This window comes from Eubalaena glacialis, chromosome 14, assembly GCF_028564815.1.
Source record: "Eubalaena glacialis isolate mEubGla1 chromosome 14, mEubGla1.1.hap2.+ XY, whole genome shotgun sequence".
Lineage (NCBI taxonomy): Eukaryota > Metazoa > Chordata > Mammalia > Artiodactyla > Balaenidae > Eubalaena > Eubalaena glacialis.
The window spans coordinates 52,527,762-52,546,397 of NC_083729.1; the positions used below are offsets into that span (position 1 = coordinate 52,527,762).

At 35.8% G+C, this 18,636-nt stretch overlaps 1 protein-coding gene across 1 annotated transcript in view; it reads left to right on the forward strand.

Moving 5' to 3' along the window:
* The window catches only part of SANBR (SANT and BTB domain regulator of CSR), a 59,389-nt gene that overhangs the window by 19,922 nt on the left and 20,831 nt on the right, over window positions 1-18,636 (forward strand). Inside the window, exons 9-13 of the mRNA XM_061210959.1 lie at window positions 754-864; window positions 4,057-4,180; window positions 6,593-6,745; window positions 17,213-17,358; window positions 18,236-18,332. Of these exons, the coding sequence (XP_061066942.1) occupies window positions 754-864; window positions 4,057-4,180; window positions 6,593-6,745; window positions 17,213-17,358; window positions 18,236-18,332 (631 nt within the window). The remainder of the gene's footprint in view (window positions 1-753; window positions 865-4,056; window positions 4,181-6,592; window positions 6,746-17,212; window positions 17,359-18,235; window positions 18,333-18,636) is intronic.

Below are 18,636 nucleotides of genomic sequence, written 5' to 3' on the forward strand. Positions count from 1 at the left end.
CTATATCTGTGAGTCTGCTTCCTTTTTGTTATATTCACTAGTTTGTTGTATTTTTTAGATTCCACATATAAGTGATAACATACAGCATTTGTCTTTCTCTGTCTGACTTATTTCATTTAGCATAATGCCCTCCAAGTCTATGTATGTTGCTGCAAATGACAAAATTTCATTTTTTATGGCTGAGTAATATTCCATTGTGTGTGTGTGTGTGTGTGTGTGTGTGTGTGTGTGTGTGTGTGTATACCACATCTTCTTTATCCATTCATCTGTTGATGGAACTTAGGTTGCTTACGTATCTTGGCTATTACAAATAATGCTGGTATGAACATTGTGGGGTGCATGTATCTTTTTAAATTAGTTTTTTGGGTATTTTTTTTTTTGGATATATACCCAGGAGTGGAATTGCTGGGTCATATGGTAGTTCTATTTTTAGTTTTTTGAGAAACCTCCATACTGTTTCCACAGTGGCAGCAACAATTTACATTCCCACTAACAATGTACAGGGGTTCCCTTTTCTCCACATCCTTGCCAACATTTGTTATTTATGTTCTTTTTGATGATATCCATTCTGATGGATGTGAGGTGATATCTCATCGTGGTCATGATTTTCATTTCCCTGATGATTAGATGTTGAACATCTTTTCATGTGCCTTTGGCCATCTGTATTTCCTCTTTGGAAAAATGTCTATTCAGTTCCTCTGCCCGTTTTTTAATCGGGTTGTTTGTTTTTTTGATTGTGTCTTTGTGTTATAGATGCTGTTTGTGTAAGAAACTTTTAACAAAAGAAACAGAAAGAAGAATTCCTTGCATTCCTGGAAAAATCAATGTGGATCAACATGGAAATATTATCTACATTCATATAAGGTGTAGTGAAAAGAAAATACAGCTTTTTAAATGTGAATTAATAGTGTATTTATTAAAAGCAAAACTACTCTTATAAGGAATAGGATAATATCTTTGCTGCACATGATCCAACTTTGATTTAGAAAGGTGCTACTTTCAAAACAAAGTTGTTGTAAAAGCTTTATTTTATCTTGAAAGATATTCTGATCAGTGCCATTAAAATGATTTCTTTTCACTAACAGATTTTAGTTATCTATTATATAAGTGTTTTTGAGAAGACAGCCAAATTTACTTTCAGATAAATTTTGGTTGGTGAGTGAGGCAAATTGTCTTTAAAATTGGATTTTTCATAATTTATTCTTCATACTTTGTCAGTATTCCATTAATGCATAGTCCTTTTTAATTCCCCTTTAAGTTCAAAACTAGTTCTCATCCTGAGTTGGGGAGTAGGGAGAGAGTGTTATAAATTGGTATAATGTCTCAGGATAACAAAAACTTTAAAATATATATGTATATTCTCTGACAGTATCCTACTGCTAGGAATTTATTCAGAGAGGTAATGTTGATTTGTGAAAGCACTTAATAAGGACATTTATTGCTCTATATAAATAAGAAAAAGTAAAAAAAACACTCAAATGATTAAGTGAACTAAAAATATATCCGTAAAATAGTATATCTATATAAAACACATCTAATCAATTCTTAATATGCAGCCTTTGAGAATGTGAAAGAATATATACTCACACAGCAAATTGTTAGTGGTAAATTAAATAAGAAAAAAAACAGGTTATAAAACAGAACTAGAAACATGTTCACTAAAATGTTAACTGTGGTGTTACCTTTGAGTGATAGTATTATGGATGATTTTCGTTTGCTTTTTGCTTTTTTTCCTATATTAAAAATGTACAGTACTTTTACTAAAGAAAAAACCCTACAAATGTTAGATTTCATATTTTAAACATTAAAACAGAAACCCAGAGAAACACATGACATTTGACCCTAGTGTTAATAATAGCACAGTCAACATTAAAATATTTCATTTTTCTCTCCATATAATAAAGGGAATATTCATTAGTTATTATAAGCACTTGGGATTTTTTTTTTTTTATACAGCAGATTCTTATTAGTCATCAATTTTATACACATCAGTGTACACGTTAATCCCAATCGCCCAATTCATCACACCACCATCCCCACCCTCCCCACGGCTTTCCCCCCTTGGTGTCCATACGTTTGTTCTCTACATCTGTGTCTCAACTTCTGCCCTGCAAACCGGTTCATCTGTACCATTTTTCTAGGTTCCACATACATGCGTTAATATACGATATTTGTTTTTCTCTTTCTGACTTACTTCACTCTGTATGACAGTCTCTAGATCCATCCACGTCTCAACAAATGACCCAATTTCGTTCCTTTTTATGGCTGAGTAATATTCCATTGTGTATATGTACCACATCTTCTTTATCCATTCGTCTGTCGATGGGCATTTAGGTTGCTTCCATGACCTGGCTATTGTAAATAGTGCTGCAATGAACATTGGGGTGCATGTGTCTTTTTGAATTATGGTTTTCTCTGGGTATATGCCCAGTAGTGGGATTGCTGGGTCATATGGTAATTCTATTTTTAGTTTTTTAAGGAACCTCCATACTGTTCTCCATAGTGGCTGTATCAGTTTACATTCCCACAACAGTGCAAGAGGGTTCCCTTTTCTCCACACCCTCTCCAGCATTTGTTGTTTGTAGATTTTCTGATGATGCCCATTCTAACTGGTGTGAGGTGATACCTCATTGTAGTTTTGATTTGCATTTCTCTAATAATTAGTGATGTTGAGCAGCTTTTCATGTGCTTCTCAGACATCTGTATGTCTTCTTTGGAGAAATGTCTATTTAGGTCTTCTGCCCATTTTTGGATTGGGTTGTTTGCTTTTTTAATATTGAGCTGCATGAGCTGTTTATATATTTTGGAGATTAATCCTTTGTCCGTTGATTCGTTTGCAAATATTTTCTCCCATTCTGAGGGTTGTCTTTTCGTCTTATTTATGGTTTCCTTTGCTGTGCAAAAGCTTTGAAGTTTCATTAGGTCCCATTTGTTTATTTTTGTTTTTATTTCCATTACTCTAGGAGGTGAATCAAAAAAGATCTTGCTGTGATTTATGTCAAAGAGTGTTCTTCCTATGTTTTCCTCCTAGAGTTTTATAGTGTCTGGTCTTACATTTAGGTCTCTAATCCATTCTGAGTTTATTTTTGTGTATGGTGTTAGGGAGTGTTCTAATTTCATTCTTTTACATGTAGCTGTCCAGTTCTCCCAGCACCACTTATTGAAGAGACTGTCTTTTCTCCATTGTATATCCTTGCCTCCTTTATCAAATTTTGTACTTTTTTATCTTGAGACTTGATTTACCTTTTGAAAATTACTTCCATTTTGACAGCAATAACTATTAATATTACTATGTGAAAAAATGGTTATTAACTTTGACATCCATTTTTGTTGTTTTATTCAAAGTATTTTCCTGCAAGTCAGCTGTTGATGACATTTTTCAAAAATGTCTTTAACTTAAAACAGATGTAATTTCTAATAACATGATGGCATTTTGTTACTTATTGAACTAAGGACAAAAATAACAAAAGTTCAAAGAGATTGGGGACTTAGACAAAAATAGGAACCTGTTACATATGACCATAGCAAATGGAGTTATAAGCCTTGCCTGTTTTTTTAAGTTTATATCACATAACTTAAAAATGTGTTATTACCAAGACCTGATTTTGCATTACTTTATTACTCAATTACTAGAAAATGCCTTGTGAAAATAATATAAAGAACTAATACATTAATGGAATGTTTAGAATCACCAATAATTAATAACTTGTTTTATAATATGTACAATTAGAATAAAAGGTTCCATTTAGCAACATAAGCCTAAGTCCCAACTGTTAGCCTGCTCAAACTATATTTAATTTATAACCCTTTATCTAGCATAGTAAAATAATTTGGCATTCAGTCTGTCACAACTTTTTCTGTTGTCCACAGGAAAATAAAAGAATAAACAAACTCCCAAATGAAATTTTATCTACCATGCAGTGTAGTCCATTCCACAGCCGTCTTTTGGGGAATGTTCTTGGAAATATGTCACAAATTTTAAAATATTTGTTTAAACCAAATTGTTTATATTGCTTGTGTGTAAAATAATATAACAACTGAGGCTCTTTTCCCCAGAGATAAGACTTGGGATGTTCATGAGTATTTGAATAGTCTTTTTGAAGAATTAAAATCTTGGAGAGATGTATATTGGCGCTTGTGGGGAACAGTCAACTGGCTAACTTGTTCAAGATGTTATCAGGTGAGTTTTGTCTTTTTTTAATATCCTGCTCTGCAAACATTGAGAGCAGGCTCTTTTGATATATGCTGTTTAATTAGGGTGTGTTTGTACAATATCTGACATCTTTTTAAGAAACTAGTGTCAAAACGATGGTGCTATTAAACATTGCTTGCATCTGACTTCATTTCTCGTACTATGGTTCTTCCTCTTATTTCTATTGCTGAAACAATCGATGACTTGATGAATTTTTATAAAACCAACAGGTTTTAAGTGATCAAATCCATTTTTTTCAATGGAAAAAAGTTAACGGAATTCTTACTGCCTTTCATTATTTCCAGCCAAACTGTTTCTCTGTTAGCCCATAAATTTCTTTAGAAATTCAGAAACACCCTTGCAGATAGGATACTATTGAGATATGCCCTTCTTGTTAAAATAATTGTGTTACCAAAAAGGTTTTGTTCATTTTCCTCTAAATGAAGTCTATCATAAAAGCACAAGAAAGCTTGCTATTTGAAGGTACCTATAATAAATCCTTTTCTAGAATAAATAGATCTTTATTGGTCACAGTCATTCCAAATTAGTCTTATGTATAAATCCAGAGTGTTCTACATAAAATTTTTTATGAATCCCTCAGGTCTCCCAGCCCCCAGTTCTTTTCCTCTCTCACTTGGGTAATTATTTTCAGTAGAAGGAAGGAAGAGCAGTGGACTCCCTACGTCCCCACAATTTTTAAAAGCTTGATTTATTGAAGTATAATTTACATACAGTAAAATTTATCCTTTTTGTGAGGTTTGACAAACTCATACAGTCATGTAACTACCACCACAATCAAAGCATAGACCACTTCTGTCAGCCTAAAAAATTCCCTCGTGCCCGTTTTCAGTCAATTCCTTCTTCCACCCCAGCCTCTGACAACCACTGATCTGTTTACTGTCTCTATAGTTTTGACTTTTCCAGAATGTCATATAAATAGAATCATACAGTATTTAGCTTTTTGAGTCTAGCTTCTTTTACTTAGGAAAATGGATTTGAAATTTATTCACATTGTTGTATCTATCAGTTTGTTCCTTTTTAGCCTTAGATAGTAGTCCATCATATGAATATATCACAGTATGTTTATCCACTTACCAGCGAAGGACTGTAGGTGTTTCTAGTTTGGGGCCATTATGAGGAAAGCATCTATAAACATTCCCATACAGGCTTTCATGTGAATATGTTTCTCTTGGGTAGTTACCTAGAAGTAGGATCGCTGGATTGATGGTAAATGTAAGCTTAACATTTACCATGCCTAACAGTTTCCCAAAGTCCCTGATCCACTTTGCATTCCTTCCAGCTGTGTATGGGAGTTCCAGTTGCCCCACATCTTCACTAGCACTTGATATTGTCAGGTTGGTTTTTTGGTTTTTTGTTTTTTGTTTTTTTTTAACTTAATAGCTATGTAGTGGTCCTACCCACAATGGAGTGTCGCTTATAATCAAGGATATTGGGCTTCTAAAACCTGACTTGTTTAGCATGTCAGAATGCAGAAAATTTGAAGGATTTTTTTCCCTTCTTCATAGGAAATTGAGTCTTGATTTATAATATTTAATATTTTACTGTGGAGAGTTCATAAACTCATAAAATAGTTTGTATGCAAAATACTTTGTATGAGTGTGCACCTTATAGATTTTATCAGATGCAGAAAATTTTAATTAAAAACTATTATTTGAAAATCATAATTGGAACTAGCAACTAAGAATTCTGAATTATAGACTATCCTTTCTTGCTTTTGTGTTCAGGATCTTTTTATTTTCTTTAAATTATCTTACCAACTTATAAACATATCTGAAACATGACTGTTAATTTTATAATTAAACTTCGATAAGGTTTTCACCAGTGATTCAAGGTTACTCCATAGTTGTCACTAATACTGATGCTAAGTATTTACCTTAAAAAATATGTCAAAGAATAAGTGAGGCAAATTTTTATTTAATTTTTTCCATTGGAAAACCTCTTATGTGATTGGCCAATTATAAAATTAGATGTACATCAAGATCAATTTAATTCATATGAACTTAAATAGTGTTTTTGATTTTGTTTTTTAATAGCTTTATTGAGTTATAATTACGTGCCACAAAAATCACTCACTTTAAGTGTACAATTTTCTGATTTTTAATAAATTTACAGAGTTGTGCAACCATCACCACCATCCAACTTTAGTACATTTCCATCACCCCAAAAAAGATCCCTCATGTCCATTTGCTGCCATTCCCCAACCCCGTCTCACTTTTAACCCCAGGCAACCACAAATCTGCCTTGTGTCTCTAGAGATTTGCCTTTTCTGTACATTTTATGTGATGGAACATACAGTATGTGGTCCTGAGTGAAGTATTTTTGAGATGTATAATTTCATTGTGGGAATAATACTTGATTTTACGTATTTCTTTTATTCAGGCTTTTCTGTGTATAGAGTTTTCACATTGTCAATATCACTCAGAAACAGTGATTTATCCTACTGCAGGAAGTTCGCTAAGTATTGTTGGCACTGGAATCTATCCCTGCTGTAACCAAAAGGTTCTTCGGTTTGACCCCACTCAGCTTACAAAGGTAAATTCTGAATGTTGCCCTTTTGTAATTACAGCACTCACTAACACTTCGTATTTAAATCTTTTCCTCTTTTAGTGTTTTTAAAATGTAAATATACATTCATGTAGAAAAGACTTAAAGCAATGCATAGGTAAGTATAGTAAAAAGTAGAAATCTCTCTTCACACCACTCCCTCATTGTACATCTCTTCTTAGAGGTAACCACTGTTCACAGTTCCTTTCAGACCTTGTTTTATACGTTTCAGGCACAAACTATATGTTGTTTTTCATTCTGGAAATAGGATCGGACTATTCATGTTATTCTGTAGTTTGCCTTTTTCACTCAATAATATTAATTAGGTGATCATTCTGTGTAATACTAACTGCTGTGTAATACTCCAAGCTGTGCATATTTCACAATTTATTTAACCAGTCTCCTATTGATGAACATTTAGGTTGTTTCCAGATTAATAATATTACAGTGTTGCAGTGAACATCCTTGCACATATATCTTGGTGCAATATATGAGTATTGCCCTAGGTTAGAGTCCTTGATCACTAACATTTTTGAAAATGTTATGTAATTAAGTTTCGTGAGTGGACGAAAGGAACCTTCAGGTCCTCATCATCACCATCCACACAGTAAATATTTATGAAGTGCCAAAGTTGTGTCACAGACTGTGCAAGGCAGAGAGTAGTGTGTAAAATTGGGTAGTTTCTGCCTTCATGGAGCTTACAGTTCAGGCAATAATGTCAAAAGTGGGGGAAAAGCAGGCAAAGGAATGTTTGAAGAATTTCTGTAATAGGCTGGTTTGATCTGGCCCTTGAAGTCAAGGAAAGCCTCCCTCCATAAGGAGTTGGCATAGAGATCTGAAAGGTGGCTAGGAGTATGTGAGGCGAAGAGGAAGGAAAGAGCCCTTTGTTCAGAACAGCAAGGCCAAAAGGAACACAGTGGGTAAATGAGACTGAAAGAAACCGTGCCTGTTGTAAACAACATGCATGGCTCAAGACGGGGCTGGAGAGGTCAGTAGGTGTCAGCCATGCAGGGGCAGGACCTCCTAGGCCGTGCTTTAGTTTCTTCTTTATTTCAGATTTTGAAAATATCAATTGTGTGGAGAACGGCTTAGGGAATAGTCAGTGGAGTCAGGTACAAGAGGAACTATCCGAGTAGTCTTAGGGAGATGACGGTGACTTGGACTAGGGCAGTGGAGACAAAGAGAAATGGATGAATTCAGTATTTAGGAAGTAAAACTGAATTGACTTGTTGGATTATTTCACAGAGGGGATTGGAGGAGTCAAGGATGATTCAGTTTCTTGCTTCTGCTACTGGATAGATGGTGGTGCTATTCACTGAGGAGGAAAACAACAGAGGGATCAGGTCTGGAGAGGCGCTCGTGAGTTCTGTTTTGGACATTTTGAATTTGAGGTACTTTATGAGATAACCAGGCAAAGAGTGTTAGATACGTGGGTTTTGGTGCTTAGAGAGTGGCTAGGCTATAGATAATAATTTCTAAGCCTTGCAAATAAGTGATAATTGAAGCCAGCAGGTATAGGTGAGCATAAGAGCAGAGGGTCTACAACAGAGCCTAGAGAAACTCCAACATTTATTGGCTGCATAGAGAAGCATGATCCTGCAAAGGAGAATGATCAGGAGGAGACAGAGTAAACCAAGAATGTTGTCATGAAAGTCAAGGGAGCAGTATTTGAAGATGGAGAGAGTGTCCACGATGCCAGTTATTGCTAAGAGGTCAAATAAAATAATGAAAGAAATGTGTCTTTTGGCTTTGGTGACCTGGAATTCTTAAGTGCGAAGAACTGTTTTGGTGGAGTGCTAGATTCAGAAGCCAGATTAGTATGGGTTGAGGAGTGAGTAGAAGAAAAACAAATGGAAACAGTGTGATGAACAACTCTTTTGGGAAATTTGAGAAAGGGAGAAGATGGATCAATAATTAGGTTATGGATATTTATTGTTTCTGTCTTTTTAAAAAAATTTTTGTTGGAGTATAGTTGATTTACAATGTTGTGTTAGCTTCAGGTGTATAGCGAAGTGAATCAGTTATGCATATACACGTATCTGCTCTTTTTTAGATTCTTTTCCCATATAGGTCATTACAGAGTTTTGTTTTTTTAATATTTATTTATTTGGCTGTGCTGGGTCTTAGCACGCAGGATCTTCATTGCCGCATGTGGGATCTTTTAGTTGTGGCATGCAGGATCTTTGTTGTAGCATGCGAGGTCTAGTTCCCTGACCAGGGATAGAACACGGGCCCCCTGCATTGGGAGTACAGGGTCTTAAGCACTGGACCACCAGGAAAGTCCCATTACAGAGTATTGAGTAGAGTTCCCTGTGCTATACAGTAGGTCCTTATTAGTTATCTATTTTATATATATTAGTGTGTATATGCCAGTCCCAATATCTGTTTTCTACATCTGTGACTCTATTTCTGTTTTGTAAATAAGTTCATTTATACCATTTTTTTAGATTCAACTTATAAGCGATATCATATGATATTTGTCTTTCTCTGTCTGACTTACTTCACTCAGTGTGACAATCTCTAGGTCCATCCATGTTGCTGCAAATGGCATTATCTTCTTTTTTATGGCTGAGTAATATTCCATTGTATATATGTACCACATCTTCTTTATCCATTCGTCTTTTGATGGACATTTAGGTTGCTTCCATGTCTTGGCTATTGTAAATAGTGCTGCAATGAACATTGGGGTGCATGTAATCTTTTCGAATTATGGTTTTCTCTGGGTATATGCCCACAAGTGGGATTGCTGGGTCATATGGTAGTTCTATATTTAGTTTTTTAAGGAATCTCCATACTGCTCTCCATAATGGTTGTACCAATTTACGTTGCCACCAACAGTGTAGGAGGGTTCCCTTTTCTCCACACCCTCTCCAGCATTTATTGTGTGTAGATTTTTTGAGGATGGGCATTTTGACCCATGTGAGGTGATACCTCATTGTAGTTTTGATTTGTGTTTCTCTAATAATTAGTGATGCTGAGCATGTTTTCATGTGCTTTTTGGCCATCTGTATGTCTTTTTTGGAGAAATGTCTATTTAGATCTTCCACCCATTTTTTTCTTTTTTTAAAAAAATATTTTTATTTTTTCCATTCTATTTCAAATTCTTTTCCCATTTAAGTTATTACGGAATATTGGGCAGAGCTCCCTGTGCTATACAGTAGGTTCTTGTTGGTTGTCTATTTTATTTTTACTTTCTTTCTTTTTTTTTTAATTGAAGTAGAGTTGATTTACAATGTTGTACCAATCTCTGCTGTACAGCAAAGTGACTCAGTTATACACATACATACATTCTTTTTTTATATTCTTTTCCATTATGGTTTGTCACAGGATATTGAATATAGTTCCCTGTGCTATACATTAGGACCTTGTTGTTGGTTATCTATTTTAAATATAGCAGTGTGTACACTTCTGCCCATTTTTTGATTGGGTTGTTTGCTTTTTTTTGATATTGAGCTGCATGAGCTGTTTGTATATTTAGGAGATTAGTCCCTTGTCGGTCTCATCATTTGCAAATATTTTCTCCCATTCTGTGGGTTGTCTTTTCGTTTTGTTTATAGCTTCCTTTGCTGTGCAAAAGCTTTTAAGTTTAATTAGGTCCCATTTGTTTATTTTTGTTTTTATTTTCATTTTTATTTTCATTACTCTAGGAGGTGGATCAAAAAAGATATTGCTGCGATTTATGTTAGGGAGTGTTCGGCTTATGTTTTCCTCTAAGAGTTTTATAGTATCCGGCCTTACATGTAGGTTTTTAATCCATTTTGAGTGTATTTTTGTGTATGGTGTTAGAGAATGTCCTAATTTCATTCTTTCACATGTAGCTGTCCAGTTTTCCCAGCACCACTTATTGAAGAGACTGTAGGAGAGACATTTTTAAAAGTCAGTAGGAAGGATCCAGTTGAGGAGGAGAGATTGATAGTACAAGGTTTATGAGGAGGCAGGATAAGGTGCAATTTTAAGCACATATGGCAGTATTCGTTTAGAGAGGAGGAAGGGCAGCCCCTCTATTATAACAGGAGAGAAGAGTAGGATGGTTGCAGATAATAGTACAATTGTGTTTTTGTCATTTGGATGATATGTTGTTCTAACCTATTGTCTTTTCTGTTCTCTGTAAAGTAGAAGGTAAAGTCGTCTGCTAAGAATGAGGGGGAAGGGACTTCCCTGGTGGTCCAGTGGTAAAGAATCCGCCTTACAATGCAGGGGAAGTGGGTTCGATCCCTGGTCAGAGAACTAAGAACCCACATGCTGCAGGGCAACTAAGCCCGTGTGCCACAACTGCTGAGCTCACGCGCCTCAACTAGAGCCTGCGTGCCGCAAACTACAGAGTCCACGTGCCCTGGAGCCCACGCACCACAACTAGAGAGAGAAAACCCACACGCCATAACTAGAGAGAAGCCTGCGCACCACAACAAAGATCCCAAGTGCAGCAACTAAGACCCGAGGCAGCCAAAAAATAAAAATAAAAATAAATAAATAAATAATAAATAAATCTTAAAAAAAAAAGAATTCTTTATTTAAAAAAAAAGAATGAGGGGGAAGAGGGAACGGTCCAAGGTTTGAAAGAAGTACCAAAGGTTTGAAATAGTCTTTTTGGAAACCAGGAGAGTGAATTTTCCAAAGAAATCTTGTAGGTTATTAGGCAGTTAGAAAGCCCTTTGGAGATTGGTGATCATGAATTTACAGTGAAATCCAACATGCCTTTTTATATCACTCTCTCTATCAGTCCTTAGCTGCTTGAGTGCAGGCACGGAGAAAGTAGGTATTTGAGCTCATCCCGATGAGTATAATGAAATTTAGGGGCAAGGAATTTGGAGTGTTAGTCATAAATGTTATTAAAATGATGGATCATGAAATTTAAGCTGGATTAGGAAATTTGTTATATTTATGATCAATTAGCAGTTTTGATTAGTCAGAAATTTTATTGGTGAAGTAATAAATAGGTTACCCTTATAATGTTCATGTTCATGTTTAAAGTTTTAGATAATGCTTTTCATACCAAAGCTATTTAAGTGGGGCATGAGACTTTAAGCAAAATGGGATTCGCTTTGATAGGCCCAAGATAATTGCATTAATTCTTGATTATTGTTACGTTTTTGCAGTAACATGATTTAGTCATTGCATTTCTTTATGGTCAAGCTTCTGTTTTAACTGTCACATTTATATCACTTTGAACAATATTTCTAAGAGTTGTAACTCTTTGGCTTTTTGTTTTCTATTTACTGGTTGTATTGACTACTGATATTCCGTTCATTGTGAGAGGATTCAGGAATAAATAGCAAGTAAATTGTATTTTAAGTCTGGTGTGCAACATCATGGATATTGATTAAAGTGATTTCTTAGACTAAGTGAAATATAAATAGCTCATTTGGTGAGTTATATTTCCAGTAATGGCAGACTAAGTAATTCAGACTAATCCTCCCATCAAAAGGTAACTAAAAAAAGACGTATGAAATATAAATGTAAAGGTTATATTAAAAGTGTCGAAGAGCTAATGGGGAATTAGTGTTAAGATATAAGAGATGATGGGAACCCAAAGAAGTGAGCCAGCACTTAGGGCCATTTTTGTCCTGGAGGTGATGACCAAACTGAAAGAGACAGCTGAGAGTCTGGGCTGAGCTTTTGGTGCCCTATCAGGATTTAGTGGAATAGTTAGGATGCCAAGAATGGGGACGTTAATGAATAACATCCCCAACCCTACACTTCGTGTTGGTATCCCAAAGAAAATAAGAGCAAATGAGAAGCAAACCATCCCTTGATTGAATAGCAACCTGGTTTTGATTTATTTGGGTAGCCTAAGAAATTCAGGCCCTGAACTTGGGTTAAGGTAATCCTGGATTGCCATGGTCCCCAGGCATCTGGCAAAAGCAGTAAACATCCTCTTTGAAGAAAGAGAACATTATTCTATACCTCAAATTATTTCTACAAAAAATTTTTTAAACAAAATATTCAGCATACAAAGATAACCTGACATAGATGAAAATAAGTTACCAAGAATGGGAACAGCAGAACTTAGACAACAAAAATAAATGACAGAGAACTCACATATTGGAATTACTGACACATAATAAAATTACTAGTTTAAGTTGATAGAAGCCAAGTTCAGAAATTTTTGACAGGGAATTATAAACTATAAAAAGTGACAAAGAGGGACTTCCCTGGTGGTCCAGTAGCTAAGACTCCACCCACTGCAGGGGGCCTGGGTTCAATCCCTGGTCAGGGAACTAAATCCCACATGCCACAACTAAGAGTTCACATGCACGCAACTAAAGATCCCGCATGCAGCAACTGAAAAGATTCCACATGCCACAACTAAGACCCAGCGCAGCCAAATAAATAAATAAATTTTTTTTAAAAAAGTGACAGAGTTTAAATAAAAACAAATAGAAATGCTACTACTGAAAAACGTAATAACAAATTTAAGATCAGTGGCAAATTTAACAGCAACTTAGTTATAGCTGAAAAATTAGAAAAATGAAAGATAAAAAAGTCAGAAGAAACTATCCAGAATGAAGCACAGACAGACAAAATTATGAGAAATATAAAAGAAAGTAAGAGACCTAGAGAGTACATGTCTAATATTTTTTAATTGTAAAATAAACATAAATTTGCCATCTTTTTTTTTTTTTTTTTTTTTTGGTTGCATTGGGCCTCCATTGCTGCACACGGGCTTTCTCTAGTTGTGGTGAGCGGGGGCTACTCTTTGTTGTGGTACAGGGGTTTCTCATTGTGGTGGCTTCTCTTGTTGCGGAGCATGGGCTCTAGGCGCGCGGGCTCTAGAGCGCAGGTTCAGTAGTTGTGGCGCATGGGCTTAGTTGCTCCATGGCATGTGGGATCTTCCCGGACCAGGACTCGAACCCGTGTCCCCTGCATTGGCAGGCGGATTCTTAACCATTGTGCCACCAGGGAAGTCCCTCCACTAGGTCTGCAGTGTGACAAAAGGAATAGTTAATAATCTAGAAAATCTGTGCCTTCCTTAAATATCCTTTGAGAATGAAAACAAAATAAAGATTATTTAGGCAAAGAAAAATTGAAAGAATTTGCAACTAGCAAACTGCTTTAAAAAGGAAATACTGGGACTTCCCTGGAGGTCCAGTGGTTAAGACTACATGCTCCCAATGCAGGGGGCCTGGGTTCGATCCTTGGTCAGGGAACTAGATCCCACATACCGCAATTAAGAGCCCACGTGCCACAACTAAAGATATCCCACATGCTGCAACAAAGATCCCACATGCTGCAGCTGAGACCCGGTGCAGCCAAATAAATAAAAATAAATAAATAATTTTTTTTTTTTAAAAAAAGGAAATACTAATGGATGTTCTCAAGATACAGGAAGGAATGAAGACCAAAGAAAGAAATTAATATATTGGTAAATCTAAATGAACATTGGCTGTATGAAGCAATGATGGTAAAACAATAGTGGTAATGCTTTATGTGTGTGTTTGTAATAAACGTATAATTACATTAATCATATAGACAATTTTAAAATAATTGATATATACTATACATTTTAGTGTATAATATTAAAACCCATAATAGCCTATAAGTTGGGAGAGTGATGAAGTGGAGTTTAAAAGGTCTTACATTAGGGAGTGTATTGACAAATTTGACTTTGATAAGTCGCGGATACATGTTATAAGTTCTAGGGTAACCACTGAAAGCATAGAAGAGTGTATAACTTCTGAATTAATGTGTGTGAAGGGAATGAGTGGAATGATAAAAAAGCAGAAACAAAAATTTAAAATTCTTACTAATAGAAATAAAAGGGAAATGATGTAATCTAATAAAGGATACATAATATAAAACTTACAGCAAATATCACACTTGATAATGAAATGTAGAAAAATTTTCCTTTGAAATTGGGAGCATGATAAGGATGCTCATTGTCAACATACTTCTATTCAAATTGATCTGGAGGTCCTGAACAGTATATTAATACAAGAAAAAGAAATCAAAAGGTTATAGAGATTGAATGGAGCTCTCATAATTTGCAGATGATAATTGTGAATGTAGAAAACCCTGAAGAATCTACAGACAAATCATTAGAGTTAGTAAGAATTTAAGATTGATCTGTTAAAAATCATTAAGAAAAATCAATTGTATTTCTATAAACCAATGAGATTAGAAAATGAAATTTGTAAAAAGAAACCACTTACAGTAGCCTCAAAAATAAGTACCTAGGAATAAATCTAATAAAATAAAGTACAGGAACTCTATATAGAAAACATAAAACATTATTCAGAGAAAATAAAACTAAAAAACGGATTTTTATACCATGTTCATGGATTCAGAGACTCAATATTGTAAAGATATAAATGTTCACCAAACTGACCTATATATAGATCCATGCGATCTCAATAAAAATCCTAACAGGTTTTTATCAGGAACTTTTCTAAGCTGATCCTGAAATATTTATGGAAATACAAAGGGCCAAGAATAGCCAAGATACTCTCAGAGAACACAAAGGTAGAAGTACTTTCTCTGCTCAGTATCAGAATTTATTATAAGTCTTAGGTAATTAAGACAGAGTGATACTGATAAAGATTAAACAGATGGACCAGTAGCAGAGACTGAAGTACATTTAACCCTTGAACAACACTGGTTTGAACTGTGTGGGTCCAATTATACATGAATTAAAAAAAATAAAGACATACTACATCTTTGTAGTACTACATAATTTGCAGTTAGTTGAATCTGTGGATTTTGGTATATACGGGGACTCCTAGAACCGATCCCCCACAGATACCAAGGAATGTCTGTACTCAAAGCTACTTAGATACTTTGAGTACTTTGTACTCAAAGCTACTTAGCTACTGTGACAGAGGTGACATTACAGAGCAGTGGGCAAAGGATAGACTTTCCAATAAGAGGTACCAGGACACTGGGATATCAAAATGGGGAAAAAACAGCCCAAACTATTCCCCCAAAAAAGCCTATATGTGAAATAAAAGCTAATAAAGCTGGGAATTCCCTGGCAGTCCAGTGGTTAGGACTTCGTGCTCTTACTGCCAAGGGAGCGGGTTCGATCCCTAGTCAGGGAGCTAAGATCCCGCAAGCCGTGCAGGGTGTCCAAAAAAGAACAAAAAACTAATAAAGCTATTAAAAGATAATACCATAAAGGGAGAGATTTTAAATTCAAGTACATTAACTACATTAAATAAACTGAAACTGAGGAGACAAACTCACAGGTGGGACCAGATATTAGCAACACATATCCATACAAGGTTCATATTAAGATTTTTTTTGAGTTGTACAAATTAATAAGAAAACGACAATAGGAACTTCACACCAGAAAGTTCCTTGCTGTTCAGTAAACATGAAAAGGAGCTCAACCTCATTTTTAATTGGGGAAATGCAAATTAAAACCACAGATATCACTACATGCTCACCAGAATGACTACCATTAAAATGTCTCACCAAGTGTTATCAAGAACATAGAGTAATGAGAACTCTCATACACTGCTGATAGTAATTTAATTTGGTATACGTGAGCACTTGTGCATCAGGAAACATGTTAAAGAATGTTCATACTACTACTACTTGGACTAGTTCCAAACTGGAAATAACCCATCCACCAGCTGTAGAATAGATAAGCAAATTGTGATTATTCATACAATGGCATACTGTCCATTAAAGCAAATGTTAGTTACATGTAGTAACATGGTTGAATCACAAAAACATAGTATTAAAACAAATGAGATGGGACTTCCCTGGTGGCGCAGTGGTTAAGAATCCGCCTGCCAATGCAGGGGACACGGGTTCAAGCCCTGGTTCGGGAAGATCCCACATGCCGCGGAGCAACTAAGCCCGTGGGCCACAACTACTGAGCCTGAGCACTAGAGCCCACGAGCCACAACTACTGAGCCCGTGTGCCACAACTATTGAAGCCCGTGCACATAGAGCCTGTGCTCCGCAACAAGAGAAGCCACTGCAATGAGAAGCCTGCGCACCACAACGAAGAGTAGCCCCCGTTCGCCACAATTAGAGAAAGCCCGTGTGCGGCAGCGAGGACCCAATGCAGCCAATAAATAAATAAATAAATTTATTTATTTAAAAAAAAAAAAAACAAATGAGACAAACTAAACTGTAGTGTTTAGGAATACATCCTTAAGTGGTAAAAGGTAAAAGCAAGAAAGTGAGAACCGTAAAAGTCGAGGTAGAGGTTATCCTTTAGGGAGGATGGAGGCAATTATGGTTGGGAATGGGCCCAAGAGGAATCCTGGAGTATTGGCAATATTCTGTTTTTTAGTGTGGATAGTGTTACATGGTTATTTGTTAAGGTATACATTTATGTTTCATGCTCTTTTCTGTATGAGTATTATTTTTTGAGATACTGAGAAAGGTGTAAAATTGTTAGTAGGATGGTATGACGGGGCAAAGAAGAACAGAAACATACAGTCGTCTTTAAAGGAATGTTTCTATAATGAACCAACCTCTCAAATTTAGTCTTTTACGTGACAGGGTTGTAAAGTGAAGGACCACATGGTTGCTCTTCGTGATCAAGGTGAAGGTGAAGATTTGCTGTCCTGCCCAACTGCCAGAATACTGGATGATCTGCAGAAACACAAAGATGTCATTCTTGTGCCTTTTGCTAAAGATACAGTCAGGTGAGGTGGAGGAAACGGTGTACTGCGGCTTTATTCAATGGTTCGCATCCTGGAATCCTCTACCCCCCAGTACCTCCCCAAATCAGTAATGGCAGTCGTTTTCGTTATTTCAGAAAGTCTAGCTGAAATTATATGTTAGCTTACAATAAGAGCAAGCAGGTGTTTATTTGATAGAAAAAAACCCTCTAAATATTGGAAGTCCAAGGGGAAGAAAAACTAATAATAGGAGTTCCTGGTGATTCAAAGGGTGGGGCCCACACTCCAATTTTAGAGGATTTAAAAAATTTTTTCCAAGTTACTGAAGCCCATCTTAGCAAACTGATGGAACTAGAAAAAAAAAATTGATGGTTGAGGTAATCTTTGCATAAATTTGAACTCCTTGGATTCAGTAATTAATGAAGTCACTTCCATCATTTTACAGTTGCAGCAGGCTGTCAGGTTGGGGGTAGGAGGACTCTCTAATAAAAGCTGTTCTCAAAGCAGTATCCACCATAGCAGCCTGTTTCACCACCTGGCAGGTACAATGCTTGGAGTATAGTGGTGCTTCCCCCCAAATGGAGTGACTTATGCTGGGGGAGTCACTAGATGCATTAAGAAATGTAAATGTTGAAGTGGCATACCTTATACTCAAGAACTGTATTTCTAAAGAGCAATTTATAAAACATTTGCAATAAGAAAAGATACTGTTTGCATTTAAATGCTTAAGAAATTGGGGAATTCCCTGGCGGTCCAGTGGTTAGGACTCAGCAACTTTCACTGGCAGGGCCCAGGTTTGATCCCTGGTTGGGCAACTAAGATCCTGCAAGCTGCACAGCAAGGCCAAAAAAAAAAAATCTTAAATTGAACACTTCTCCATAAAATGTCTTTTCCTTTCAAGTGATTCTGGTGGTCCCTGTGATGAAAAGGGTCTAGACTGTGATGTTTTACTGGAGCCAAATACACCATGGGGCCCCAAGAGTGGGGAGCTCAATGCTGTAAGTAGCTTGCTTCATTTATTCTTTATTTATAAAAACAATTGATAATATTTAATCTTTGACAGAAATTTGATCGGTTTAAATTAATATTGAAATTTGCCATTAATATGCATTAACTCTCATAACAAGGTATTATGCTGAGTTAACAGGACTATAAGGATGATACATTCCTTGCACTCAAAGAATTAATAATTAATCAACTTAAATTTGGGGGAAAAATATAGTCTTCAGGGTTTATTATGGACAAATAATGATTTGAGAAATGAAGATAGTATGAATGGGATATTTTATCCCCTCCTAGTCC